Raw genomic sequence first — 12,246 nt, forward strand, 5'->3', positions numbered from 1 at the left:
GATGGAGATTTAGATTTAAAGAAATTATGAGATTTTAAGAACTATCAAAATTATTCAACCAAATTTGGCATTATTGAATGTCTATCAGCAAAAAGAGGTGACGAAGTTGCCTATAAACTTCTCACAATTTAATACATTTCTTAATAATGGATTGATATAATTTTGCATGCTGAACATGATTTTTAGGGAGTTTCAAAACTGTTTAAGCAATCATTTTCCAGTTTCAGTTCACAAACACTAAAAATTACACACTTTTGATGTGCCTTATATTCCTTAATCCCTAATTTACTAATTAAGTTAGGCCTAAAATACCTACCCTTTTACTTTCTTAATTGATATCTTGATTTATATCTTTAGTTTTATAACAAAAACATTAAGTTAGTAAATAGCTGTAAAATTGACAAAAAAAATCAGTGAATACCAGTAATCACTGAAACAACTAGTAAATACATGTAATTACTAAAATGGCTAGTAATTACAGGTATTTACTGAAATGTTTAGTAATTACGTGTAATTCCTAATTTCACCTATTTACTGTAACATATATATATATATATGTTACAGTAAATAGGTGAAATTAGGAATTACAGGTAATTACTAAACATATCAGTAAATACCTGTAATTACTAGCCAATTTAGTAATTACATGTATTTACTAGTTGTTTCAGTGATTACCAGTAATCACTGATATTTTTTGTCATTTTTACAGCTATTTACTAACTTTATATTTATGTTCTCAGATTAAAGATATAATTCAAGATTCTAAATAAGAAAGTAAAAGGGTAAGGATTTTAGGGCTTACTTAATTAAGGATTAAGGAATATAATGCACATCATAGGTGCATACTCATAGTGTTGTGAATTGAAGCTGGAAAATAGTTGTTTATAAGTTTTGAAACTCCCAGAAATTCTTTTTCATCATGCAAGACAATGATATCAATCCAAAATTGCGAAAAAACATTTGTGAGACGTTGATAGGCAATTTCGCCTGCTCATTTTAATTAGACATTAGATAATAACAAATTTGGTTATATAAGTCTTAATTATCTTTAAATTAAAATGTTCACCAGATATACTTTGCATAAAACAAACGTAAACTTGGCAAAGGAATTAAGTTATATGGTGTTAAGAGTCACATTTCATATTTCTGTATGTCTGTTTTTTCGTGAGTTTTTCAAGACCTCAAAATTTAAGCGTATAAACCTGCAGCAGATTTTATCATCGTTAAACCTGTATAAAATTCATCTTTTCATGCATTTGATAAGTCGACCAAATGGTCCACCCATTTTTTTTACCTTCAATGTTGTCTTTCTATTTCTTTTTGTCAAGCCTGCGACTTTTGTCGCAAAAGTGAGACATAGCAAACCATTCTGTCGTCAGCAGCGTCCACAAATATTCACTCTGTGGTTAAAGGTTCTTTAAATTTTGACAACTTTCTTAAATAATTCTGGGTTTCTACCAAACTTGAACAGAAACTTGTTTATGATCGTAAGATTATTTTCAAGGAGTAGATTCTGTAAAAATAAGTTTTTCCGTATTTTACTTATACATGGACTTATTTTTTATGCCATTTAACATTACATCCACACTATGTTTAAAGTTTTAAAAATCTAAATTACTTTCTCAAAATATCTTGGATTTCTACCAAACTTGGACAGAATCTTGTTTATGAGCATAAGATAATATTTAGAACTAAAGTTTGTAATTAAAATCATTTTTCATATTTTCCTTATAAATGATTTTTTTTCCCAATAGAAATTTCATATTCGGTGCGGTTAATTTTTTTTTTTTAATTTATTAGATTTCATAAACCATCCTGAATTTTAACCAAATTTGGACAAAAGCTTCTTACAGTACTAGTCAAAAGATTGCATCTGAAGGAAAGTTTTGAATATTTTTTTCCATTTTTGTTGATCCTGCGACAAACTGCAAAATAAGGCGAGACACTAAGTTCTGGGAAACTCTTACAATTTTTAATTTAAATACATCGGTTACATATCTCCAGCTAGGGATTGAATTGAAGGCCACATGAATGATTATGAATACGTATTTGATGAAGTCCAATTATTCGCTTGCAAGTGCACAACTCATCAACCATGTTTCTCAGCTTATTTTAGCAAAAAAATACCTGATTGACTGCTAAAAGTGAATCATAATTTCACTATATCATTTTCATGAATGATTTACCAACAAAAAATTCATATTAATTTTTTCTACATCACTTAGTTAATGCTCCTATAACAAAAAGGTACATTTTAGGCTGATCACTTTTTTTAGAGTATTCATTGATCCTCTAAAGTTAGTTTTACCATAACTTTTAACCAGATGACCAAATTACATTATCGTTTTAACAGTTAGTAAATAGGTGTAAAAATTCATTTTAAAATTAGTAATTACTGGTAATAACTAGGCTGTTTCAGGAATTACTTGTATTTACTAAGTGCCTCGGGGATTACATGTAATTCCTAAATTTTAGTAATTACATGTAATTCCTAATTTCACCTATTTACTGTAACATATATATATCAATTGTTATTGGTTAGACATTTAAATATGTGGTTCCTCTGCAACCATAAACTCCTATAAAATTGGCATTCCTCTTATAATAATGAATCCATATAGTATAACCTTAATTGCAAAAAAGAGTGCCATAGTTTATGCCATATAATTAAATAATGTATAGAATTTGCAGATCGATTTCTTAAAAATATCTTGGATGGTAATCGTGCATTTAAATAAACTAAGTCTTTTAGTAGGGCATAAAAAACCCTCTCACAAAACACTCATTTTATTTTGATAGAATGTGTACCAAAAACTACAAATAAAACCATGAAAAAGGGTTCCATGTCTGTCAAAAACATATAAGAAACCAGAATTGCATTAATAAAATATCTTGTCATTTTGACATACACGACTTACAGTAAATATAAACATTGTTAGCTAAAAATTAGTCATTTTTTACACATACCCTCATTCATGTTATTCAAAGGGCTTCAAATGCAAATACCACTATTATAAATCTTTTTTTCAAAGATGTTTATATTTTCAATGGTTGAATGAAAATTTATAACCATGTCATATATGTCAATGCTTTTATTTAGATTTAATAATGATGAAAAGAAATAAATGGTTATGCACATTTTCAATTCATCATACTTTAAAGTTTCATTTTATTATTTATATACACAATATCTTCAATGTTGTACCGGAAGTTTGATCAAAGTAAATATAACCACCTAACAACTACTGCTGGGTTTATAATTCTCTATTTAATCAGTTCATCGCACACTAACAAAATACAAGTTCTTTAAAAAATGGGAGATAACTCTAAGTTTAAACATATGTATTTGAATCTTTTAAAATAAGAATTCAGCTAAAGTCTGTTATTTTGGTGTTTAAATAACTACTAAACTTATTATAGAACATTAATTTAAGGTGGTACCCAACACTTTCCCTAAAATTAATTTGGCTCGTTTAATTTTCATAAAATTTTTAAAGTATTTACTTTGACCCTTTTACAAAAATATAAAAAAATTTAAAAAATTGAACCAAGCGTTTTATCAGAAAAATTACACTGGTTATATAGCAGTTTGACAAACACTAATTTTGATCATTGAGAAGCTTTACATTCCCGTCACAATGCAAAAAGGCTTTTGAGTGCAAAGAGGCTATATTGAGAATAATTTTTTATAAATACTTAGAAAAATATAAGAGATAGATATGACCCAATATTCCTCTATATTTCTGCGTGCAGAATCAACTAAGAACTAGTGTATGAACATACAGTATCATATGTACAATGTATTTTGAAAGTATACATTTTGTGTTAGTGCTTAAAGTGATATATTTATGGAGGTTATTTTGGTGTATAATCTGATGCTATTTTTTTCATGGAATAATTAACACTTCCACGATATTAATCTAAATGCATTCTACATATATTTGTCTACCCCAACTTTTTTTAACAGTACATGTGTGTACAAAAAACATTAATTAAATTTAAAAGGTTTCTATTTACGATTATTGCGTATTGGTTCATGCAGTCACTGACTTACTACATTATAACATGTAATTGAAAGCTTAGTTGAAGGCTTGGTAAGACAATAACAAGGCCAAAATCTACAGAATTTGTTTCTTATGTTTTGTCTTCTTCCTTGTAATTGTTAAAGGTTACCCTAGCTATTTAGTCATTTAATCAATACATTCTAAAACAGTAGACCTTATAATGTTTCTATTTCTGAATGCTGAGCAGTAATGAACTTATCTTAATAAATGTATAATAAATGTCATAAAAGTTATAAATTTTCAAAAATCTATCAGTATGATTAAATAATGTTCATAAGAGTACAGACATGTATAAACAGTTTCAAGCAGACAAAATGACATGACTGTCTCAAGCCATGGATGTACTTTGCAGAGATTTAGATTGCTTGTTACATGTATAATAATGCCAAAACAGAGTAAAACAGTTATCTATCCTTATAATCCTATATGTATTGAAAGTGTGGAATTACTCTTTTTGGATAAGAATGTTATACTGAAAACCAAGATCAGGAAATTTATTATTTTTGTATCATTTTTCTTATCTGAGCAGACATGTACTGGTGGATGAAATATAGATTCCTACACAGCAACAAGTGTATTGCAATATTTCTACACTGGAGGCAGTTAAAATTTATTATTTAAAGTGTGAGCCTTAACAAGCTTTTCAAATAATTGAAATTTAACTGTTAAGAGTGGACAAATATCATAATACACAAGTTATACATGATATAGTGTCAGAATCTGTTTCTCTGGTGATTTTTATCCTTCATTTTCAAAGATTTTCAGAAACATGTGTTTTTTATATTATAAATTAGAGAATACATTTGTAATAACTCTCATAGAAAACATTTAAAAGATTTTACCTCTAATTGTATCACCCATAATTTCACAAGCTTCTATTAAAATATTAGCTGGCCATGGTGAGGCCTAATTTCAAAGACTTGATGTAGTTATACCTTTTTACTGTCATACCAAGCAATATATTGCATTACACATATATTATGTGGACATACCTGTTGATATCTAGATAACTGATGATAGAAAGAAGTTTTCTACAGAAAAGAGAGAAAGTAGTAAACTAAGAGGGGGTAGAGGAAGAGCTGACTAAAGTATGTTACATTAGGATTTATCTGTTGAAGTATTAAAAATTTAAACTCTCAAATTATTTTGACTCGCTTTTGTTGTTCATTTCTATTCTGTAATATCAAAAAAGAAAATGCTATAGTGTTGGAATTTACATGTAGTTCTAAATTTCATTAAAGAAGAAACAAAAAAAGACATTTCTGCTTCTTGTTGACACAGTTTTCATTGGTTTTGCTATTCAATTTAGTAGCAACCCCCTTCATCAATAAAACATCAATGCCAATGGTATCATGTCATCTATTATGGATGGTAGCAATGTCTTCAATGCATAACATTCAACATGCCAGGTAGACTTGAAAGCAAACTTTCAGGTACAAAAATTTGAGAGTGGAGAAGATGTTAGGATGAGTTAACAACTATGGTGAAAGTTAAATGAATATTTCTAAACCTGATATTTTAAATATCCACACCTAGGTTTTCAAATTAACATGTCAAGTGAAAGTGATTATCATTATATTGATAAATTTAAATAACAATGATTTGATACATGTATAAATTCCAAGGGAAAGAAAATATATGTTGTAAATTTATTAAAACACAAAAAACACCAACACCACAAAGGAATAAACTGATACTTTTAATGAATCTTTTCACTGAGCATGCATTGTTTGAATAAGAAGGTGTAAACCTGAGTACATGTACATAAATGAATTCAATATGTTGATCATTTCTGATTTTCCAAAAAATACAATCAAGATATATATTCTATAAACATGATAAAAGTCATAGTTTGTCTGAAACTATGTCTGACACTACATTTTGTAAATGAGATTGAAATATATAAAAGCTACTGATAAAAAATTTGTAAGGGTTCCGCGGAACCCAGTGTCTCGCCTACCATTGCTGTAAATTGCAGGCTCATGAAAAATGAGGAAAAAAATAAATAAAAATATTCCTCTTGATACCATCTTTTGATGGTAAGAAGCTTCTCTCCAAGTTTGGTAAAAATCTGGGATAGTTATTGAATCTTATAAATGTTTTGAAAACTCTAACTGCAGACTGTATATATGTAATTGTAACTGGAAGAAAATCTAAGTCCATTTAAAAGTAAAATACAGAAAAAATGGAGTTATCCTTTTACAAAATTTACTTCTGGATACTATCTTATGATCATAAATAAGCTTCTGTCCAAGTTAGGTACAAACCAAGGATAGTTTAAGAAAGTTATTAAAATTCTAAAAAACTTTAACCACAGAGTGAATGTAATGTTTCCCTGCAGAAAAAACTAAGTCCATTTATAAGTAAAATACGGAAAAAATGGAATTTTATTTTTACAAAATTTACTTCTGGATACTATCTTATGATCATAAACAAGCTTCTGTCCAAGTTTGGTAGAAATCCAGTATAGTTTAAGAAAGTTATTAAAATTTCAAAAACTTTAACCACAGAGTGAATATTTGTTGACGCCGCCGACGACGACGGAAAGTAGGATCGCTTAGTCTTGCTTTTTTGACTTAAGTCAAAGGCTCGACAAAAATTGGAAGAAAGAGAGGCTTCTTTTATCTTCTTTAAATACATTTCTTTTTTACAAAGATCAAAGATGCACTAATTGTTTTTAAGACTGTCAGTTTTCTGTATGTAAATTCAATTTCAATATTACATGTATATGTGGCTACATGTGTTTGTTCATTATATAAATTGCAAGATATTTTAATTTTAAGCCTTTTAATATTTCTATACTTATTTTTTGCATAACTTTGATGCACTAGTAAAAGCAAGCTTACAAGTATATCCTAAAACAAAAAAAAGAATGATTTTTTTTAAAATATGAACATACATGTTTTGTGTTCATGTTTGCCTTAAAAAGATAAAGCAAGCAAAAAAGAGCGTGGTGTAAATTTTGCATTGTGTCACTTTATGTTTACATGTTTGGTATCTAAGATGTTTTAAAGTGCCTGCATGCCTTTATGTACTACAGACAAGACAGAAAGGAAAAACAACCATCACCAAGAGAAAAAGAACATGCAGGTCTATTGAAAGTGAAATATTAAGAATGTTACTCTACCTGAGTGGATGATCTTAATAACTGACTTTGTGAAAACTGTCGATCCTTAAAAGATGTTAAATGAGAATTGTTACAAAAACAGATGAAGTCACATTTAATCATTAAGCTATGATAATGAAACATGAGCCTGCTGTTTGCGTATCTTGTTAACATACATTGTACATGTATAATGAAAAACTTTTATCACTACTCTTTTACATTCTGATAAAATTGTTTTAAAAGGTAAAGTTCTTCTAATTTTAATTTATGTTAAACATAGAATGTATATGCATAAAATTTAATCTGATATCTTTGTAACCAAGTTATTGAACAATCAATTATGCCTTGAATATAATATTTAATGAATGTCTTAGTTCTTTTTACACATAAAATTTTGTTCAAACACAACCTAAGTAAGGTAAGTCAGGTTGACTACCTCAAATCCTAATTCTAACTGCAAGAGAAAAATGTTGACATATTTACTTGTATCATTGTAATAGAAATATTCACTTACTGGTGGTGGATTTTCAATTTCTAATGTGAATGGCACACCATTGTATCCAAACTTAATTAGGTCTCCAGGCGCCAATCTGACAGTAGCATTCTGAACTCTGCATTCATTTACATATGTTCCTTGGGATGTGTTTAAATCTTGCAGCACATAACCATCTTCTTGTTCACTGTACTCAATTACGCTATGTTGAAGGTCAACACCTTGTGTCTGTAGTTAAAATAATCATTCAAGAAGCATGAAAAACAATATTAACTTTACAAAGCTTAATAATCTGTAAGAGGGGTAAAAAGTGAATGATCAAGGAATATATATACAGGCGGGTCATGGAAGGAGTACTTCTATTAGGAATAGAGGTAAAAAATCTAACCATATGATGCCAATGATAGTTTTTGATGCAGAATGATAAAATGTACAATTTCAACTAATGATTGAAAAATCAACTGTTTTTGATGATTCATGTTTTATATATTTTCGTAAAATAGTGACAAGACATGCAAGAGTTAATTATTTGACACCCCTGACAATTCACACTATAATTTCAACAAATTTGACATTAAAAGTACATGTAGCTGCAAATGACTGTTTGATGCCTAACATAAGAGGCATTCTTACCTTCTAATTCTTACATTCTGAAGGATAAACAAACCACTGTCACGGAATAGAAGTTCCAAAAGTAAAATATATATTCTTGAATATTATTTCCACATGATATATTCCTAACAGAATAAATAGTATAGAATATTTGTTCCAACAGGAATAGATATTATGGCAATGTTTATAATAAAGTTTCCATTGGATCTTCTGTTAGGTGGAACAAAAATATGTCGACACCACCGTGCCAAAGTACAATGTATAATGAAACTTTGTTACTCTCAAACATGTAAGATCAAGGTACATGAATATGTGATTTTTTTCAGAGACAAGTGACTTGAAGTGGGTCTCATAAACTGTACAAAATCTGACCAGAGAATCGGTCCCGCTTGAACTTTTGGTGTCATGCAACAATCACTTTTCATTGTGGCATCAGATTTTTTGTATTATAACATCACAATTTTCTGGGGAACCAGTGTAATGTTCAGTAATGGCAGACAACTAGCGATAAGGTGAATTGATGTCTTAGCGTGACACAGGATTGGCTTCCTTTTTTAATCGTGACATGTGAAAGATGAATAATTAGGCGTGAAAATAGGATACAAACCCGGCAGAAAGCAAGAGATTAATTGCGCTTTTGTGGCAAAGAGAAGCAGAATATGGATTCTCACAAAACAATAAGCCAGATCCAGGATCATAACCCCCCCCCCCCCCCCCCCCCCCCCCCCCTTGAATTATGTTTTTTCTGTGTACATGCACTTTTTATAATATAAATATTCAAAAAATCTATACCTGTAAGTTGATGTCACAACCTTCACGTCCAACTGTTGTCACTTTGGGGGCTAAGGTAAATGCAGACCCATCATTTCCTTTTAAAAATGCTTTCATCTTGACACTCTAGAAAGTTGTTTACATTTGGTTGCTGCTCGGGTTACCAAATATTCATTAACAGGTGCCCGTTTACCCACGTGTTTCCTGAAAATATTGCTTCAGTTATCAGTTTTGATGAGATATTTGCAGACTTTGTCAATATAAGATTAATCTCTTCACGTGGGATTAGTAAATTAAGTCACAATCAATTGTTTTTCTATTTTACATGCAGAATAAACAAGTTTTTTGTCGGCGCGAGTGATGTTGCGCATGCCCAACAGCGCATAACAACCAAACATCCGAAACCTCGAACCTGGATACAAAAATAAACAGAAATGTTTTTATCTCCGCAAAATATAATTCATCAATCAAAGGCTATATTTTTAATTTTCTTAACTAGAATTTCGTACGGTGTCAATGTTTTAAGGTTACTTTAAAAATCTATGCTTAATGTTTCTAGTAGAGATTATTAAATAAGAAATCTTTATCTTTTGTACGTTTAAATTATTCGAGTAACTATAGGTCTATCCAAGTTGCATTGTGCGGGTTACACTAATGTCCTGACAATGTCCTGACAATGACCTGACAATGTCCTGACAGAAATGTAAATGCTTAATACTTTTTTATTATTGGAAGGATTTACTTGAAATTTGGAATCAAGCAAGATGAGAACTTATATTTAATAAATAAAATAAAAAAAAAATAAAAAAAAAAATTTAAGAGTTAGAAAACTTGACCTGACCAACTTGACTTTGAAACTACTAATGTCCTGACCGATATGAAATGGCTAAAAAATGTTTTATTATTGACAGGATAGACTTCAAATTCGATACCAAGGAAGATTAATACATTTGATACATAAATATAAGAAAAAATAAGAAAAAAAATATTTTCAAGAGTTAGAAAACTTGACCTGACCAACTACGTACTCCCGTGACTAATGTCCTGACCGATGTAAAATGCTAATAACTTTTTTGTTATTTGAAGGTTCGACTTCAAATTTAATGTCAAGGAAGATTCTAACATTGAATACATATATATAAGAAAAAATATTTAAAAAACTATTGTTAAGTGTTAGAAAACTTGACCTGACCAACTACGTCTTTCCCATGACTATAATGTCCTGACCAATGTAGAAAATTCCTAAAACTTTTTTATTCTTTAATGTATGGATTTCAAATGTATTGTCATGGTAGATTATAATACTTAATTTATTGATGCAAGAAAAAGATTAAAAAAGATAATTTAAAGAGTTAAAAAAGTTGACTTGACCAACGTTTACTCTGCTCTGACTAATGTCCTGACCGATGCAGAAAACTTATGACTCAAGTTCCTTACCAAGGAAGATGATAGCAATAAATATAGGAATTTATGAGAGAGAAAAAAAAACGCTGGAAAAAAAAAGTTTTTTTTATTTTTTTGAAATGTTAGAAAACTTGACCTGACCAACTTGATATTTGTCATGAGAAATGTCCCGACCGTTATAAAGATATCAATAACATTTTTGTTATTTATTGGGATATCACCAAGTTAGGTATCAGGGAAGATTACAACACTTACTATAAGCATGTAAAAAATATTTTAAACTTGACCTCACCAATGTTTACCTTGTCTTGCAATGTTCTGACTGATGAAGAAAAGACAAATATTATAAAACTGTTTTTTTTCTCTATCTAAAGACAGAATATACTTAATTCTTTAAAATATATTGATATTTTTTTTATTTAAACATAGTAAAGAAAGAACTTGTATGCACTTTTTATTATTCGTAATATATGTGTATACGAAAGGCAAAAGACATGCAGTGACATAAGTCTCATAAGTCAAATTTATGACTGGGTATTGATTGTTTTATTGTGTACTGTGATTTGTAAATATTGTCAATCAATATGTGACACTATAATAAAATATATATTTATTTATTTTATTCATAATAAAATTATATTTCTGTGTGATTCTAACATAATTTTACTTTGAATGCTTATAAAAACAATATATCGACATCAAAAGAAGCCCATTTCCTGTCCTTATTTATCATGTTTATGTTATTTGACATGTTTAATCCCTCATTAACTAAACAACAAAAAATGAGTGAAATAAATAAGAAAAATATAGTTAAGTAAACACTCCAATTTGTGTTAATTTTAATCAATGTATGTGTGAATACATTTTAATTATTCATGTCACTGTCTTTGGACTTAATTGCATTCTGTACATCTTTATAATCCTTTCATATTAAATGTAGAAAAGGTGCATTTACTTATATCTACAGCATCTCTAATCACATATCACTTTTCTCAGTGATATTAAACTGAGTTATATCCTTTTCAATAACAAAAAAGTTATTGAACCGACATTCATCATGATGTATATAAAGATCAAGTTTTCTTACATTTAAAAAAATAAAAATTTTCATAAACTTTTATTATGAATATTATAATTTCCCTCGGTTAGGATCTATAATTAAGTCAATTCTTTCAATAACAAAAAAGCAATTAACATTTTCTACATTGATCAGGACATTAGTCAGTGCAGAGTCGACGTTGGTCAGGTCAAGTTTTCTAACACTTCACATTAGTTTTTTTAATATTTTTTCTTATATCTATGTATTCAATGTTAGAATCTTCCTTGACATCAAATTTGAAATCGAACCTTCAAATAACAAAAAAGTTATTAGCATTTTACATCGGTCAGTACATTAGTCATGGGAGTACGTGGTTGGTCAGGTCAAGTTTTCTAACTCTTGAAAATATTTTTTTTCTTATTTTTTCTTATATTTGTGTATCAAATGTATTAATCTTCCTTGGTATCGAATTTGAATTCTATCCTGTCAATAATAAAACATTTTTTAGCCGTTTCATATCGGTCAGGACATTAGTAGTTTCAAAGTCAAGTTGGTCAGGTCAAGTTTTCTAACTCTTAAAAATATTTTTTTATTTTTTTTTTATTTTATTTATTAAATATAAGTTCTCATCCTGCTTGATTCCAAATTTCAAGTAAATCCTTCCAATAATAAAAAAGTATTAAGCATTTACATTTCTGTCAGGACATTGTCAGGTCATTGTCAGGACATTGTCAGGACATTAGTGTAACCCGCATTG

At 29.0% G+C, this 12,246-nt stretch overlaps 1 protein-coding gene across 2 annotated transcripts in view; it reads right to left on the minus strand.

Moving 5' to 3' along the window:
- The window catches only part of LOC134693842 (forkhead-associated domain-containing protein 1-like), a 39,228-nt gene extending 29,795 nt beyond the window's left edge, over positions 1-9,433 (minus strand). The window contains exons 1-2 of one of the 2 annotated variants that reach the window (XM_063554781.1): positions 9,068-9,433; positions 7,685-7,891 (exon numbers count right to left, since the gene is read on the minus strand). In XM_063554781.1, the coding sequence (XP_063410851.1) occupies positions 7,685-7,891; positions 9,068-9,163 (303 nt within the window). In that variant the 5' untranslated portion in view covers positions 9,164-9,433. Of the gene's footprint in view, positions 1-7,191; positions 7,309-7,684; positions 7,892-9,067 lie in introns of those variants that run through there. The other variant, XM_063554782.1, reaches the window with a different exon arrangement.
- Between the last annotated feature and the right edge of the window lie 2,813 nt (positions 9,434-12,246).

This window comes from Mytilus trossulus, chromosome 12, assembly GCF_036588685.1.
Source record: "Mytilus trossulus isolate FHL-02 chromosome 12, PNRI_Mtr1.1.1.hap1, whole genome shotgun sequence".
NCBI lineage: Eukaryota > Metazoa > Mollusca > Bivalvia > Mytilida > Mytilidae > Mytilus > Mytilus trossulus.